The sequence below is a fragment of the Emydura macquarii genome, unplaced genomic scaffold, assembly GCF_026122565.2.
Source record: "Emydura macquarii macquarii isolate MOO-44397 ecotype Brisbane River unplaced genomic scaffold, CSIRO-AGI_Emac_v2 contig_1254, whole genome shotgun sequence".
Classification (NCBI taxonomy): domain Eukaryota; kingdom Metazoa; phylum Chordata; order Testudines; family Chelidae; genus Emydura; species Emydura macquarii.
Genome location: NW_027131391.1, coordinates 6,431,948 through 6,450,427, shown reverse-complemented (window position 1 = coordinate 6,450,427; position 18,480 = coordinate 6,431,948). Strand labels below are relative to the sequence as shown.

General features: G+C 50.1%; 1 protein-coding gene across 1 annotated transcript; it reads right to left on the bottom strand.

Annotated features, from left to right (window-relative positions):
* Positions 1-3,475: 3,475 nt before the first annotated feature.
* LHX5 (LIM homeobox 5) lies at positions 3,476-16,302 on the bottom strand. The gene is made up of 5 exons (XM_067550291.1): positions 16,130-16,302; positions 13,277-13,500; positions 10,962-11,239; positions 8,006-8,171; positions 3,476-4,212 (listed from the first exon to the last, which is right to left on the bottom strand). Exons 1-5 carry the CDS (start codon positions 16,300-16,302, stop codon positions 3,845-3,847), a joined length of 1,209 nt encoding a protein of 402 aa, XP_067406392.1. The 3' UTR covers positions 3,476-3,844.
* Positions 16,303-18,480: the final 2,178 nt, after the last annotated feature.

Genomic DNA, 18,480 nt, shown 5'->3' with positions numbered 1-18,480 from the left:
TTCACCCAAAATAGATTAAATAGTTTTAGTACCAAAACTAAACAATATGACACAGCTACAGTCAGCTCCCTGGTTCACACACCAGCCCCAGAAGAGTGTGGATGAGAAATGGTGACTCTGGGCATGGCAGCACCTCGCTTTCCCCCTCCTGGATCTGGGGTCCTCTTTTGGGGTCAGGATGGGGAAGAGTCTTCTGGGCCTTGGGAAAATGGCCCTGCTGAGTCTGGGAGACTTTCCACTGACTTCAGTGGGCACCGGGTCAGGCCATAAGGGAAGTCACGAGTTTGGGAGTGCTGGATTCCTATGAGGAAAAAAAAAACCAACACGCAGCCGGGAGAAGACCCCAGCAACGGGACTGAAGGGCCAGAAAGGCCTTGTGGGAAGGGGAAGCATTGGGGACAAGCACGATGTGACCTTCATGGTGTCGGTCACATCCATCCTTGACGTTATCGCCCAGTGGTATGCAGGGTTGTTGCAGCCATGATGGGCCCAGGGGACGGGTGAGACAAGGTGGGCGAGGCGATCTCTTTCATTAGACCAACTTCTGTTGGTGAGAGAAGCCAGTCCACTAAAAGATGTTGCCTGTCTCTATCTCGCACAGTGGCAGGGCAGGGACTATAGCCAGAAAGGGGGCAACTGGGCTGCCCAGAGACGGAATCTTTAACAGCACTGGATACGCAAGAAACGCACACCCTCAACTGCTGGGAGTTGCGTTGGGAGGGTGGGGGCTTAATCTATGGATGTTTCCTGCCTACTGCAAGTTAGCTACAGATCAGCACAAGGCCTCCTGCCCCAACCACCCCATCATCACCTTCCCTGCCTGTACCCTATGCAATGAGCATGGCACAGCACTAGCACCACTTGCTTCCTCCAGCAATGATGGGGTGTGGGGGGGATGCTGCTAAGAACACCAGCTTACCCTCACCCACAGCACCACTTTCTTTCTTTTGGCAATTGCCAAGCGCCCCACAGCAGTATGGTCCATCACCAGCCCTGGGCTTGCAGTGGGGGGAGCTGTCCAACAGCACAAATCCCTGCTGCCTGGGGTAGGTATTTTTCACCCAAGCTGAAAGGAAGCATGAGCCATGTAAAAAGGTCTCCATCTCTGCCCCTTTTGCCCTGCTCCTTCTCTTGGCAGAATGAGCCTGGCTCAGGGGAATTAACTAACACCTGCAAGAAAGAACCAGCAGCAGCAACAAGCTAAGTGTTGGTTCTGGGGGTGTCCCCTGGTGTTTCCCAGGTGACCCCATCTTCTCACACCATCTTGGGCTAAGAGGCTCACATCCTCCTCCTTTGGCAACAACACCATCCTTTTCTGTACCTCTGCACTGACGTACGCACATACGACATGCAGGGAAAGTTAGTTTGGATCAACCTGTGTCCTACAGCTCCCCCCCCCCCCTTCACCCCAGTTAGAATCACTCCCAACACCACATGGGCAGCACTTTCTGCTTAGCAGAAAAAGGCCTTGTTTACATTGGCGGGATTTAAAAAAAAACAACAAATCAGGTCAATTATTTCCATAACGGTAAAGTATCATCAGAAATAAAACAGGTGTGTGCCTGTATGTGTCTAGTTGTGTGTCTGTGTGACTCTTGTGTGTGTGAAATTATGTGTATAAAACAGAATTAAATTACATTCTTCACCTATTCATGCTGACTGAGAATCTGAGAGCTCTCTCTCTCACACACACACACATTTAAACCAATCATTGTAGACAATTTTATTTTAACAAAAATGATTACCTAGCGAGTTATAGCTACAGAGCTAATCTCTCAGCCACAGCGTTAAGCAACCACAGAGTCCCATAGCTATTATTCTACTGATTCCACCATTGCTGGGTGTGTTGTAACGTGTAAAATTCAGCCTTCTCTGACCTGGCTTTCTTCTTCTTTAGTGCTGCTGCTGCTGCATGAGAGGAGAGAAATGTGGCTTCCTAATTAAAATGGTCTCACTCTGTCTCTTTTCTTGGGCAATTGTGACAAGTGCTGTGCTCACTTGGTAAATCATTCCCACAGAGCTCCAATTTCTGGGTAGGGATGGAGATTTGTTTGAGTTTGGTTTGTTTTTTTTTTCCGCAGAGAAGATGAAAAGATAATCAAAACATCTATTCTCACCCTTTGCCTGCGTTGTGTATTCATTGACCTCAAGCTAATATGAATATCAAGAGGGAAAAACAAAGTGAAAGCCGATCTTCCTTGAATCGCACATCTTGCCACTGACTTGGCTGTGCTTCGGATCAGGCCTACAACCCAGGGAGTTGAACGGAAGCCTGGCAAACTTCTCTGAGGGAAGATGAATTGGCAGTCAAGCCTGCAGGCCCTGCTCGGTGGAGTTGTCCGGACTCACATGGATTTGTAATGGGACTACAGAAATTGGACACTTCCGTGAGTAAGGCCGAGAGTAGTCAGGGTTGCAGGAGTCAACCCCTGATGTTATATACATTTCCTGCAGAATGCCGGAGGGAGAATATAATAACACTAATTAATAATTAATACCCCTGACATTAGGCAAGGCAACTAAAATAAATTGTAAAGATTATTTTTCTCTGCACTATATTTTAGTTGCACTGTCTGGAGCCAGTTTTTCCCAACAATATAAAGAAGGACTTATAAAAAGAGGATAAAGCTATTGTGGCAGCATTTTTTAACCAGCCTTGCTATTTTCCTCTTCTTAAAGAAAGGGACCAGGTGAATGAGGATTAGTTAACTAAAAGTGTTTTTATTCACATTGAACAACAAGTGCTAGTCGCGCTGCCACCATCTGCAAGAGGCAGAAATCCACAATGCTTTTGAAAAAACAATTTCTTTTCTTTCTTTAAATTATTATTCTTAAAAAAAAAAAAAAAAAAAGTTTTAGGCAAACCTCTCTCCTGTCACTGCCCTCCCATGTTCCCTCCCCTTTTAAAAAATATAAAAATGTTGGAGCATCAGTTGACTAAAGTACAATAAATAACCAGTAAACACAAAAACATACTTTATTTGTTTCTTCTTTATACAAAATAAAGAAACTAGAAGCAAAACTATAATACATCCTTCAATCCGTGTAGCCTCCAATAAACTTTTGGATTTGACTTGGTGTTTGCCAGAGACATTCACACTTGGATTTCTTTTTTATTGGTAGTTTCAGTTATATTTCTGCCCAGCGAAAAACAAAACAAACCCCAGTAAAGTCTCTCCAAACATTGAAGTCCTGCAGTCCTTGAAAGCTGAGCCAGAACTTACCACTAGGGGGGTGTCTTGTCATCAGGGGAGGTTTTCTTCTGCAAGACAGACACACCAATTTCCATTCCCACCTCCATCACCACAAAACAAACCTTCTAATTAAAAAAAAAAGTGGATTATGGGGAGGTGTTTTTCCCCCTTTCTCGATTAAGATTTAAAAAAAAAAAAACAAACAAACAAGATGCAATTCTGAAAGAAAGAAAGAAAGAAAGAAAGAAAGAAAGAAAGAAAGAAAGAAAGGTCCCCCCCTTCAAAAAATATGAAGTTCAGTCAATCGAGAGGAAATCTGTGATCCAGTCCAGTTCAGCTTTGGTCCAAGAGATGCTGTCTTCAGCACTGACACGTTTTTGGCAACCATGCCTGCTTGCACGTGGCTAAGAAGAAAGACGCCGAGTCCGGGGAGACCCAGCGGTCTGGGCTGCCCTTGGCTCGGATGGGGGGAGCGGGGAGACGGTCAGAGCTCCGGAGGATGTTGGCATCCGCGTGACACGGGCGGCCGCTTTTGGTTGCTGGTGTCGTAGCCGGTGATGGGACGAGGAGGCTGGTTCTGCCTTGGCCGGAGGGAGCCGGGCGTCCTCCCCCGCCATCTCCTCCGCACCCAGCCGCCGGCTGGCTCAGCTCTACCACACCGCCGCCTCGTTCAGCTCCTGGTTGGGATGCGAGAGGGGCCCGCTATAGCCGCTATTGCTGGACATGGAGAACGGGGGGCTGGGGCCGCCGCTGAAGACCTCCCCGGGGATGGGGTGCAGCGAGCCGGTCATGCCCGGCTCGGGGCTGGGGGTGTCGGGGTGCGAGATCATATCCGTGTACCTTTGGTTTTCTGAGGAGTGGTGTCCGGGGAGCGGGGGCTCCAGGGGCCCCAGGGGCGTGGAGCCGGGCCCTGAGGTCGGAAGGTAGCTGGAGTCTGCCGGGGACTGGGCTTGCGAGGGGGGCCCGTGGGGGAAGAAATCGTAGTTCCCGCCGGGCCCGTAGTAATCTCCTTGGTAATCTGGAGCAGGGGAGATAGAGCAGGGAGGTTGAGGCTGGGGCTGGGGCGATCCCAACCCGAGCCTCCCCAGCCCCGGCGGGGGCACCAGCCGCCCAGAGCCCGGCCCCGCGGCAGCCCGGAGCCAGCCCCCGCCGGCCTGCCGAGCCAGCGCGACCGGCTGGGAAGGGACCGGCCCGGCCCCTTTGCACCCGCAGCCGCGCCGAGCCGGTGAGACGCGGAGCAGAGCCACCGGGGGCCGGGAGCGCGGCTGCAGAAACACACCCACCTCCGCGGAGATGGGTCCCCCCCCCACCCCGGTCCAGACCTTGGCCGGGGGCGTCTGCGCCCCCCGAGAAGAGACCCAGAGTCTCCCAAAGTGACTCTCCGCCGGAGCTTTACGTGGCTGGCGTTTATTTTCCTCCGGCTTCTTTCACTGGCTGCTCCCCGCCCCCAGCCTCAAATGAAGCCTAATGACACCGATTTCCAGATCCTGGGATAACAAACAACCACAGCCACAGCCAGGAGGGTGTGGGATCAAACGCGTTGCCGGGGTTCCCCAGTTCTCTAGCTCAATTCTCCACCGGGTGAGCAAGGGCTGGGCTAATCCTTGCGCGCTTTCCGGGAGCATCTCCTCCCGCGTCCATCCGGTGCAAAACACCAGACTAACCAGATTCATACTCGGGGACTAATGACTTTCACCCTTAATAACATCAGCGCCTTCTCCCAACCAGATGCTAAGGCGGAAATGCTTTCACACGAGATGGAATGACAATCATACATCGAATCAATATTTCCCCGGGGGAGGGGATTGGGAAGGGGTTAAAGTTATAATGTTAACAAGGTTTTGTTTGCAAATGTTAGAGCCGATGGGAAAAGAGCGGATTAAATTCGATGCACCCCTCCACCCCGCAAAGAAAAAACAACAATTGGCGTGGTCACCCTGGCAAGAAAACACCCACAAACACACTACAACACCGGCACCCACTGCATTGCAGGCGAAATCTCGGCAACCAGGGGAAGTATCTGGAAAGCCACGAAATCTGTGAAATTATTAGAAACCTTGGGGGGGGGGGGGGCAAGGGGGGAGAGGGGGAGAGTATGCGAACGCTCCCAGTTTCTTTCCAAACTTAGAAAAAAAATAGTCTCCGTAATATTCATTGACCAAAAATTAAAAAAAAAAAAAAATAAAATAAAATAAAAACAGAACTAGGAAAGCTATCCATACCTGTATATATATATAAAATCTACACTCACAACTCCAGGAAAATCTCTCTCTCTATATAGATAGATACAGATGTAGATAGAGGGAGATTTTATAAACATAGAGAGAGCCAGAGAGAGAGCAAATGGCTGGGTGAAAATGTCTTATTTAGCTGGCGCTGGCCAAGATACCCCGACGATTTGTTTCTCTTCAACCATGGCAGGTCGGAAAGGGAAAGGTCGTTGTTCCCAGCTCACACAGCAGCCGGGCAGTCTAGAAACACCCGCTTAATGCACGCTCCAACTTTCAGCCCCCAGATGCCTTCAGGGGTGGGGTAATAACTGACCCCCCCCCCTTCCCATGCGCCCCACCCCGGGAAAGATTGTCCCTAGCCTCCCTGCCTGCGTGAATTTCGAGGGGCCACATCATGGACCAAATGGGGAGGGGGAAAGCGGCGATAAGGGGGAGAAAACAAATAGCAAACACACGGGGGCCCGGCCTCTGTGATAGTGACCTTCCATATGCTCCAGGAGTTCGGAGGTAATTGGAACAAATGCCGTCTGAAAGAGGTACAAAAGGGTGCAGCTGGAGCTTTGTTCCTCCGAACACAAGAGGGGGGGACCGGGGGGATTGAATGGGAGCAGGGGCAGGGGCTCCTGTTCAGACAGACAGCTTCATCACAATGTCTCTTTCTTACTTTCTGCAGGGGTGCAAACTTGGCCAAGGACCGGACGGAATCTCTAACAGGGGGATTAGAGGGGATCTGGGCAAGCTGAGCTCGCATTCAGGACGAGGGGGGGGGGGGTGTGCGTGAGGCCGGAGGGGGGGGGGGACACCTTCAAACAGATGCCACAGGAAGGGTGGCAAAGTCATGGCAACCGTCCCTCACCTTCCCCCTGTTTCCCGCTACCACCTTGGCCTGCCTGGTCTTTAGCGCGCTGATTTCTGTCGGCGAATGATCACTGATCGCTATCTCTGGGCCCCGGAGCACCAGGAGATTCGGTAGATAGATAGACAGACAGACAGACAGATAGAAGGGTGGAAAGAAAGTGAAGGAAAGCTGGAGTAGGGATGGAAGGATGGAAAGGGGAAGGGAAAGAGATCGAAGGAAAGAAAGAAAGAAAGAAAGGAGGGAATATGTTGCATTCAAACTCGTCCAGTCCGGAGAGATGCCGATACAAATACGTCTGTCCTGCCCCTGCTAGGTTTGGCAGCACCAACCCCGTTGTCGTGAAATCACAACAGCGCCGAGTTTTGCTGCGCTGAGCCTCCTACCATTTCACGCGCTACCTTCTTTCAAAATGACGCTGCCTTTAAAAAAGACAACCAAGCTGTGTCAGGGCAGGAGCGCGCTGTGTTTGTAGGGGAGGGAAGGGCAGGCGAGGGAATCCCCTTCGGCCTCAAACACCAAACCGACACAACAACCAGCCCCCTGCTCATTGCCTCTGGCCCAGAAACAGCCTCCCAGCCCCAGGGAAGGATTGTTTTTCCTTTTGTCCGTGCTGCAGCTTTCATGATGATTTGCCAGCTATGGGCCTAAATCCGGAGCGTGTACTCCAGGGAGGAAGCTTTTATTCAGGCGACCAGACCTATTGAGCCAGAATCTGGCGTCGGTTACACCGGTGTGCTTCCAGACTCACACCGGAGGTAACTGTGAACGTCAGAAGCCAGCCCGTTGCTGTGACCGGCAGTAAGGTAACCCGGCCAGGGCTGGGCGCCGAAGTAGCACATTTACACCCAGTAGTAAAGTTGGGAGGGTCGAGCCCTACAGTACGTCCCAGCGGTGATTCTCTAGGGCGCCCGGGAAGGTTGCAGGTGGTGCCCCACAGCTCCTGGGAAATCCGGAGCCTTCCCTTTAGGAGAGGGATGTTCGCTGGAGAATATTAACTGTTTCCTTTCACTCGGGAGTCCCAGATCGCATCCTAGGGGCACCGGGGGAGGCAAAACCCGCCGAGAGATGGCGATTGGCGAATTTGCCTCTGGTCCCGGGTATGTACAACCGTCGAACCAACCAACCAAGCCCCGGTAGAAGGAGACACGCCCGGGGAAGTGGCGGGACCCTGGCTGCAGAGCGCCCGGAAACAGGACAAGGGGTTAAGCACCGGGGTTTGCTGGAGTCGTGCGAGATGCATGGCATAGAAGGTAACAACTTAACCAGACCCACACATTCCTTCCCCACACCCTGCCCAGCCAGGTGATAACGTACAGCATCCTGGGCTGCCGGGTGAAGGGAAGAAGCGCCGTGGACGGGGGTGGGTGAGGGAGAATCCTGCCTTCAGCAAGACAAACGCCCGTGATAACGTGCGACAGCATCCGCTGTGAAATGCAATTTCATGTCAGAGGCTTCATTTCTAAAGGTGGGAAAAGAAAGAATAAAGGGAAGCGAGACAGAAAGAACAAGCGAACAAAAGAAAAAGGGGAAAAAATCAGAAGAGAAAGAAAGAAAGAAAAAGAAAGAAAGAAAGAAAGAAAAAGAAAGAAAGAAAGAAAGCGAAAGGTTCCTGCAGCCGGAATGTGTTTGCTCTGGGTCCGTGTTTGTTGTGTTTGTTCGCTGTTTGAATACACGGAGGGCGAGGAGGTCGCCCAGGAAGTGATCCATACAACGCTCATTACCTCCATAATAAGTGTAAGGGGTAGAACCCAACATTTCAGATTCATCCAGCCTGCCTCCCAGCGGGCGCATGCGCCGAGGACTCCTGAAGAAGGCATGCCGCCTGGCCCCCAGAGCGCTCAGCTGCTTCATTCGCCTCTCCTTGGACCTTCTGTTCTGGAACCAAACCTGCGGGCAAATTCAACGGCAGCAAGGTGGTGACCACGTCCGCAGCAAGCCCACAGCACCCGCCCGCTGCCACCCACGGGCCCATCCAGCACCACGGGAGCTTTGGAGGGGCAGGCACAGCGGTAACCAAGTGGATTCGTTTGTTCTGATTTGCCGGCTTTTAGCTGGGCTCGCCTGTCTCTTGCACTACGGTCTCGGTCTCTGCATCCATCTACTAATGCACTGATTTCTCTCTGTGATATAGGGGCGCGTGGGTCTGCCGCGCCACACACAGATCCAGGCAGACACACAGATCAGGGAGTTGGAGCTGTTAAAGAATGAAGGGTGCCAGCTGAGACGGGCTCCCTTCACATGATCGCATCAAGATGGTCCAAGTTTTTCCTGCAGGATTTGCCAGATGAAGGCAGCAGCATGTCACATCCTCCCCGCCTCCCCCCCCCCCCCCCCCCCAACTCCCAGCTGACAGGCTCCCGGAAGATCCACTTTCCCATTCTTTGGACAAGCTGAATACTTTCTGGACCCTTTACAAGAGGCAGGCGAAGTCTCACTGAAGAAAAATGAGGAGAAACTTCAGCCGGGGGATTAAACTCTGCAGTTTAGCCAATGAAGCAGATTGGCTTTGAATTAAAAAGAAGAGGAAAGTTGCGAGTGAACTCCCAGAACCATCCAAGAGTGAAGGATTTTTGCACACCCTTGGAGAGGTTCATAATGAAGTGTGTTTCCTACTCCCCCCCCCCCCTCTAAATCCTAGAAGACATATTCATAAAGGCAGTTAAAGGGACTTTTCAAACTACAAACAAGTGTGTGTGTGCCTGCTTTTCTAATCTATCTATCCATCGACTGACAGAAATATACAGCAATACAGAATGCAGAGAAGTAGATAGAAATGGATAGCGATAAATAATAAGAACATATACACATAGATACATGAATATTTAGAGCGACCGATGCTAGACAGAGAGAGAGGGAAAGGAATTCTTGGACATCTTCCCATTTTGCATATTTCATAGATGAAATGAGGAACATTTCTTCCCCCCTTTTGTTTGGACTGGAATAATTTTCCCCCACACACTCAACACTATATATTTGCCAGCCGTACAGCAGAAACGTCTTTGAATACGTTACTTTACTAGTAGCAAGAGACCTAAATATTCTTCTCTGTTTCATCTCAATCTATTTATTTTTCTATGTGGGGAATTGCTTTTATCCCCCCAGTTTCCTCGTCAATATAAATCTGCAGACTCTCTTAATCAACAGCGTGAAAATATCTTGTTGCAAAACGTCAAGACAGAGACTCAGTTTGACCAGGTTTAAAGGATTAAAGTTATTGCTTCTCTAGATCCCCTTCGCTTTAAAAGTTTTGGTTTTGTTCTTGTTTTTTACTTTGAATTTATGATTCATGGAAATATATATATATATATATATTTTTGAGGCAACACTCCACATTTTCTCGCGCTGACTGTCTGAGCCTGAAAGTTCCACCAGGCAAGCAGAGCAGACAGAGATTTCAGTGAACAACTGATACTGCTTCAAATAAGGAGGCAGGAAACTGGACGGAGGTTGAGGGTGTTGCAACACGGGCATCAGGTGGACACCGCGTTTGTAACAACTTCCCATCCGCTATTGGATGGAGATGTGATAGGCCCATCATCTGCCGGGGTTTGCATCCAGCACCAGATACAGCATATAGACCAGGAGTCTAATGGTGACCCCTTGATCATTTTTGTTTTGTTCTTGGCTGTTATGGCCTCCATTTGCATTGGCTCCAGCCGGAGCCTCTTCATTGACTTCAGTGGGGAGCTGGGTCAGCTGTTTAGGGAACCTGGCTCTGATTCAGAACTCACTGAAATCAATGGGAGTCTTTCCACTGATTCCCGTGGTCTTTGGATGACCTCAGTCGAAGGTTGAGGTCCAACGCTCCACGACCAGGGTTGTTCTGAATATCAACTCCCAGGTGTGCAAGGGCCTGATCCAAAGGCCTGGAGCCTCTCAGCTGAGTTCAATGGGCGTTGGATGAGGCACTAGACACGTTAGTATTTGAGACTGAGTGCTGGCTTTTGCCGAAGGCCTCTCCAGACGAAGAAAACAATTATATAACTAGAGAGCTTTCAAAACAAAATCTCGGATAATCATCATTATTACTAAGCGCAGGGGCCAATTACTAGAACTGTTACAATAACGTTGAGGAGAGGAAATTGTCCTCCTGGTTAGGAGAGAGGAAATGTTCAGTATCCAGGTAACAACACGAGTGGGACAGTAGCGTCTAGTGGATTGAGCACTGGCGTGGGGAGGGGGAGTCCCGGGTCCTAGCCCTGCTCTGCCACTTGCGGCAGCTTGAGAGAGTCACTTCGCTGCCTTGTGCCTCAGTTTCTCCATCTGTGAAATGGGGGTAATTCTGCTTGCCTCCTTTATAAAGCCTTATGCATAGGGATTACAAAGGGGAAATATTCATAGCAACGATCTGCTTCCTTCCCCTTTGTTTCTCTACCAATTTCCTCCGACATTTTTGGCTGCTTGCCAGATTCCTTTTCTTTAAATGGCCGAGTTCGCTCGCCCCCGCTTCCCCCTCACCGCCCCTCCGGTCCACCTGAAGTGATACCGCGCTGAGTTTGGAACGTCACAGTCATCTCCATGGCGACAGGCTGTGATGTAACAAAAGCAGGCGGCTGGGAACTCTAACCCAATGGATCCAAAACGGAGTAGGGGTGACTAGTGTAAATGCTACGGGCGGCCACTCTAGTCCTTGCTCTGCTCTGGCAGCCAGCTATGGGAGCTGAGGTTTTTCTGTACCTGGATCACTCTCATGTTGAGCCCTGTCTCCTGTGCCAGCTGCTCCCGGATATGCCTGGTAGGTTTGGGGGTAGCAGCAAAGGCCGCCTTGAGAGTCTCCAGTTGTTTGGCTTTAATTGTAGTCCGGGGTCCCCTCCTCTTGGTGCCCGAGTTCTGCTCCTCGTTCTCGTTGTTGGTGGTCTCTTTCTCCGAAGAGGTGGAGTTGTCTGTTTCCTTCGTGTCATCCTGCGTGGGGTCCTGGATATCCGGAGACAAACTTCTGTCTGTACAGGAGGACACTGCAAGAGAGCCAGACAGGAGAGGGATTCAGAGATGGGGCCCTCCACCCACGCTGTCCTAGACAGGGTAGCTTTCGGGGGGGGGGGGGAGGAGGGGGAAGGGGAATGGGGGGTGAACTTCTCTGGAGGCCAGATCCCCTGCGCTAATTTAACAGGAATCAATCACTCCCCAATGAACTCCGCGAAGAGTTAATGAATCAGCAGCACAATGGGCTCATCGGTTCACGTGGCAGCAGGGGCGCGCATCACACCTGGCCTTTTCTGCCACTTGAACAGGCAGAGGGTGTGACTCCGGTGTAAAGCCCCTGGCTACGGTGGCGTCGCACCGGATTGACACCGGCGTGGCTGGATCCGGAGGCAGTTTGCAACCCACTGGCACAGAGGGAGCTGGCCCAGCCCGGAGGCTCCCGAATTGGGAAAGCACAGTTCGTGTGGAGCAGCTGAGCGTATTCCTTCCAGAGACACACACCCAGCCAGCGCTGGGGACCAAGGATCCAGCGCCACAAAGCCGGCAGGGCACCTTGGCCCTGGCTCATCTCCACACGAACCCCTTGGCTCGGAAATCGGCAGGCTGCCCCCCCCCGGATCAAACCCGCCCCTAGTGTGAAAAACCCCGGCCAACCTCTGCTCGCCTGGCTGAGAGCAGCGGTCCCGGGGAGACGCCTGGCAAGATCCAGCCGCAGGGGCTGAAAGGAGACCGAGCCCGGGGTAGGGGGTGAGCACTGACTGCTGGGCCCCATCCCAGGGCCCGGATGCAGGCACAGCCTCCAAGGAAGTCAAATGGGAGTTTTGCCTCTGCTTACAGAGAGAAGGATCAGGCCCACATGCGTCTGTGTATGTGAATCACCTATTGTGTGTACACACACCTCACACACGGGCCTAGCAGATGGACAGACGGGGGGGGGGGGGGGGTGGAGTATTGCATCCATGACGTTTTCTGAAGGGCTCTGGTACCACAGAGCTGGCAAGAAAGAATCGGAGGATTTGTGTGTGAGTCCAGGGGAACGGAAGGAAGTTTATCCGTGAAGGGAGAAGGTGGAAGGCCTCATATAGGGCTAGATACCGTCGCCCTTTCTCTGTTACTCCGTGGTAGTGAAGGGATCGCTCCCTGAGTGGGGCTTAGAAGCTTGGGGTCTTGTCTGGATTCAGTCTCTTTGCACATAAGGAAGCCGGGAAAATATCCCAGGTCGTGGGTTGTTTTTTTGGATGGTGGAGAGTAAGGAAAGGTAATGTGGGTAGCCCACATCAAACAGGAACCCAGGGAAACATCTGTCTCCCCCCACGCCCCCTTCCCCGGTCTGGTCACATGTTCACAGTTGGGTCTGTAAATGTAATTGACAATGGTCGCTTTTCCCCAGCACCGGCTGCTCGCGGGGCCTGGTTTTTTTTGTTAATGGAAATTCGTTTCCCACTTCTAATCCTGTCTCCAGCCCTGCATCCTCCTCCTCCAGCCCCTTTGCCCCGTCCCCAACATAGTTTTTAGTTCACTTTTCTACTCCCCCTCTACCGGCCCCAAACAGCAAATAATTTGAGAAATGGGGGTGAGGGGAAGGAGGAAAGAAAAAGAGATGTATGTAATTGTGTTGAAAAAAGAAAGCGAAATGGAGTGATCGAAAACAATAAATGGTTAAAGGATTCCTTCGCCCCCGCGCACGTCCAACCCTTCTGAGAGATGAAACACAATTCTTCCCGAATGGGGAAATTATTGAGATGGAATGAAAGCGCCTTGTGGTATCCGACAGCTGTAGCTCAGGTTGTATGGGGACCACGGGTGTGTGTGTGTGTGTGTGTGTGTGTGTGTGTGTGTAAAAGAGAGAGAAAGAGAGCTCATTTTAAAGGCACAGGTTAAAAGTCACGTCCAATCCAAAACCAATACAAAAAAGACTCCAAATCCCCCAGTTTGCTAGTCTGAATTTGCTGTTGGAATAAGAGCCCCGATTGCTTTCGAATTCACACACATGCTCGGCCGCTAATGTCCCACACCGGGTTAGAGGCTTTCATTCACCTAGGCTGGCACGGTGGATCGACGCTTCATACCTGAGTTGAGGCTGCCTTCCTTTAAACTGGGCGAGTTCAAATAGTCCTCTTTGCAAACAAATTTGTTTTCGTCTATGATATAAAGTTCCTCTCCCGTGGAGAGCTGTTTGTTGCAAACCATGCATGTGAAACAGTTCAGATGAAAGACTTTGTTCCGGGCTTTCCTGACGAGGTCGCTTGGAGAGATGCCTTGGGAGCAGCCTGCGCATTTGGTACCGAACCTCCTACAAAAAAAAATGGAGCGAGAGAAAGAGAGAGAAGGGAGGAAAATGAAACACAATGGAAATAAATACCCGGGTGTTTATCGGCCTAGGAGTCCTCCACATTCGATAATCGCATCGCACCCAACTGCAGGCGCATGGGTGGAGGGGGGTGATAGTGGCAGATGAGGCCCGTAAAGCAATTGCCTGGATTCCAGCAATAAAATGCGAGCGGTTTTTGTCACCAGCAAAATATGTGCGCAAAAGTATTCCCTCTGGTTGCGAGCAAAATGCGTGTCGCGCAGCAGAAGAGAGGACTCACGTTTACATGTGACTTATCTCTTAGCCCGGAGTGCCCTCCTTTGGCTCCAGAAAAAGTCCCCATCCATCCCCACTTTAATAGTTCCGTCTCCATGGGAAATATTCTGGAGTGTCCTTTTTGTTTGGTTGTTGAGTGAAATCCCTCCCATATCTCCGGCAGGTAGAAAACTTTCCCGGGCTGGAGCTTTTTTCCCACTGCCAGAATCAGGGCGGAGGAAGAGAATAATTCTTCTCTCTGGGTTGCCAAAGTTGCAAACGGTGGGAGGTGAAGTGGGGGGGGGGGGGAGTTTTCTCAGATTTATTTTGCGGGAGAAATATGTGGATAGAGAGATATATAACGTGAGGGAAGTCTATCCGGTTTCTATATATACGCGTGTGATAAAGAGGGGATACTTAAATAGCAGCCTTTATTCGGTGCAAAAATAAATATCCGCTTTGGTTTGCAGCATTTATGGAGCAATTTTTTTTTTTTTTTTTTTGCGCCAAACTGTATCCACCAGAAAGCCGCAAAGCGTTTGCGTCCTTTTTTCAGGATGCATTTCCCGAGGCTATAGGAGGAGGTAACCAATCGATCTTCCTTTCCAGTTATAATTCTTATGAATATTCGTGTTCTATTCAATGATGTCACATTTCGGTCAAGTAAATCTCTACTGATACCCTTTTTTTTTTTTCTTTCTTTTTTTGGCTAGAGGAATGGTTAGTTCAAAAAGAGAAACGCAGATGGCTGCTTATTTAATTTAAAATCAGAATGGGGATCGGAGATCTAAATAACATTTGGGGATCCTAAACATTATCTCCTAACCCCCGATAAAATAACCCACACATGGATGCTGAAAAAGGTTCTAGTTTTGATCTCCTTCTATTCCATTTTTCACCCCCCCCCCCCTTTCTTTTTTCATTGCAGAAAGCAGATATTTTTCATAAGAAATTATCACTATCAAGAATCGGTGTCATACCTGTTTTTTTTTTAAAGCAGGCAATTTAATTTCCACTCTGGGGCCCTGATTCTGGCTCCCTAGAGATCTGAGGGCACTAGTGGAAGTGCGGTGTGTGATGGGGCGAGAAATAAGACTTTTTTCTTCCTGGGTTAAACACAACTTCTCCCAGCTTCACTGTCCGTGACGTTGATTTAGTGAAAGCATTAAAAGTCATAAGTCATTTTTTGGTCTTATCCTGCAGCATAATTGGCTCATCTGCACCTTATCAAAAATCATTAAAGGCATTTAAGGAGTTGCCGAATTAGGGGGGGCTGAATGCATAGGGGCCATTAAAAGTAGTTTACATGTGTAAAGGCGAGTGTGACACTTAACCTATTCAAATTCACCTTCCTTAGGGCCTACAGGAGTAGGAAAACTGCCTCCCCCCCATATTAATCATCCCCAGAGCCTTTCACCCTTTCGCTAAACAAATGACCACATTTACCTCAATTACAGCCAGAAACAAAAGGCCAAGCGATATTTAGGGCGATTTTACATTTTCAATGAGTTCATTTGTTGATTTAAAAGAAGAAAGAGGGGGTGGGGGAAACAAGTTTGCTCTGTGCATGCCCAGCCAATTAGACCACAAAGACTTGCTCCTAACCCTTGCGAGGAACTTTGCTGGGCTTCATAGAGTTCTCAGCTCAGGCTGGGGGCTGGCATCTGTTTCATGTCGGGGCAAAGGAGTTTTGGTAGGGTCCCCCGCTATCCTGCTCTCTGCAGAGAGATTCTCTCTGCACTTTGGTCCTGATTGCTTCTCACGCCTCGCCACGAGAAAAGTAGCTTTGTTTGGCAAGCCAGAAAATCAGTTTTCTGCTGAGGAAAGTTGTATTCTTCGCCACCCCACCAATGCATGTTTTCAAAAAGTAACCTACAAACCCCTGCCCTCTCTCCTGGCATGCAACCATCTCCTACCTGGCTCGATATTGTGAATAGACACGCATTAGAGCCAGGCGAATCGGGTTACACAGCGACCCAGCAGACTGGACTTTCCCCCCCGTTCTATAAAACTGGCGGGTTAAGGTCTTCCCGTCTGCACAGAAAACTCGGAGGAATATCGCAAAAAGAGGAAATGGGCACAAGACGCCCGCGGCTTTTAAAAATCACGTCAGGGGGATGTAGGAATTGGAGTGGCATATAGACCTGACAGGAAAGGCAGCTCCGGCAGCTCCGGGATTCGACAGCGACCGATGGAGCAGGCTCCAACAACGTGCAAATTGCAACGGGCTCTCAGATCCGGGTAGCTGGGGAGTTTACACGGAAGCAGGGTACAGCCATTTGCCCCCTCTGTGCTAGTCAAGCAGCTAGTGAAGGGGTTCGCCGCCCCCCCCCCCTCCCCTTCTTACGAAACTTACCTGAAAAAGTCATTTTTGCAATAAAGCTTGCCTTCCCTGGAGAAGCATTTCTCCGTCAGGTTGCACTTGCATTCGCAGCACTGGACACATTTGATGTGCCATGCCCTGTCCAACACGTTCAGCAGAAACCTGTCCAGAATGGGCCTCTCGCAGCCTGCACAATGCACCATCATGACCTCCGCCGGGGAAGGAGAGACAAACAAAATAAAACACAACGCAACCCCCACCCCGCCGCCTGCAACGATCGCTAGGGGTGGGGGAAACAGCGAACGCCACCGTCAACTTCTTTCTTCTCCTCCCCGGCGTCCTGGTGGCAGGCAAAAAAGTGTCGCGTGGACTTTCCAGACCCCCCAGCACTGAGGCTGATGCCTCTCTTTCCCCCACGGCCCCCCACCAAACCTCTCCCAGCAGGTTCAATGGGGGGAGGGCGGGAAGCCAAGCAAAGATATCCTCGTGGGGTGCGGGTCGACTTTCTCGGGTGCCTTGCAATTTAAAGCAGCATCTCGGCCTGGAGCAGCGTCAGCGCCTCTGTGGAAGCAGCAAGCCCACGCGAGGGATGAAGGCGAATAAAACCGAAGAAGAAGGAAGCCAGGAGCCCCGTGTCCCTACGTGTAGACGGCTGGTTGGGACTTTTCTCCACTTTCACGCTGTTCCCATCTTCAGCTTTGTCTCCCAGTTTAGTAATTCGCGCATCCTTATTCAGATTTGGTGACGTCTCGCGGAACGTAGAGGGGCCGCGGGCCAATGGGAAGGCGGTGGCCATGGCAACCTCTTAATTTATAGCATATCTAAATTGGCTCCAGCCTTGCGCTTGGCACAGAGGGAAAAAAACAAGGCAGCACTATTGTTGAGTTGTAGGTTTTACCTGGTGCGGGGGCTCAGTAAGTATTTACCTTTATTTTGTTCGCAGGGGTGGGTGCGTGCAGATTTCAGATCTTTTTTTTTTTTGCGGTGGAGGGGGGTGGGGGAGCCTAATATTTTATTTCTCTCTTCTTGGGGGTGCTTGGGGGAGTGAGACCTCGGGGAGGTCATTGCACCTGCAAAACAAGCTCCGTTTCGCCTCCGTGTCAACAGAAAGCCAGTGAAAGCAGCTGATGGCCTCTTTGCATAAGCAGAAAAGGTGGAAATTCTTGCTCTTTTGTTAAGTGATCTCCATGAATCCAAATAAAAAGAGAAAAGCCACAAGAACCCGATCTAGGGGGTGTTCAGGCCACTGGCATGCTGAGGGGAATGCCCCACAGAAGGCAGGTTCAGGCAATGTATTGGGATGAAAAGTGATCTGTTTTGTCCTTCTTAGGTATGAAGGTAATTGACCCCCTAGTGGGCCGGCTCGCTTTTGTTATACAGATTTGGGGGGGGCGGGGGTAGGATTTAAAAAAAAAAAAAGATTTACTTTAAGTAATTTACAACATCTTTAAAAGCAGAGTCAACACGAGAGCGAAGGGAGGAGAGTCGGGAAAGCAAACCCCCTTCGGAAAGAAGGAGCCTTCGTCTTGTTGTGCTGTTGTATATGATTGTTCTCTTTAATTTCAGGTCCTGCGGACTTTGAAATTACCCAGTCACTTTGTGCGCAAGGTGATGGCTCGAATTAATTCGCCCTTTAAAATACATGTTCTAGAGCTGCAAATATTTCTGATTTAAAATAAAAGTTGTTATCCGAAATTGCTACTTTGGGAGGACAGACAGACAGACAGACAGACAGATAGATAGATGAGAAGGTATGCAATAGATAAAATAGATTGGATGATAAAATATTATTGATTGATGATCTAGCTAGCAACAGATAGATTAGAAGATGTAACTATAGATGAACTGGGTAGGCAGATAATGAAAGAGAGAAGACTGTATAACAATAGTGACGAATGAATACCGATCGTTAGATAGACGGGAATGTATGGGGACGGTATTTGAGAAGGTACAGCAATCGATATATGATAGATAAGAGTAAATAGCAATAGATAGATTGGCGGGTGTAGCGTTAGATGGAGAGATAGAAATACAGGTAAAGAGATAAGAACGCATCAGAACAGAGAAGACCATCAAGACGGGCTGCTTTTCCAAAAGATCTCCTCTGGGAATGGATTTGGGGCCGTTCTCTGGCCTGGGACGGGGGAGGGCGGACGAGATGATCAGAAGGGTCCCGTCTGGCCTGGGAATCTCGGAGTCTCTCCGTGTATCACTGCGGATGGGTGGCTCGCTCGCTCGCTCGCTAGACGTAGGTGAATAGGTAGAGCGGGAGCTAGCTCGGCACAGGTCGCTTAGCACCTCTGGATTCGTGCACTTGTTGAACCCAATGAGCCCAATGTTTGCAACTGTTCCATTAAGAGCGCGTGTAAAAATGTCTAAGTCCG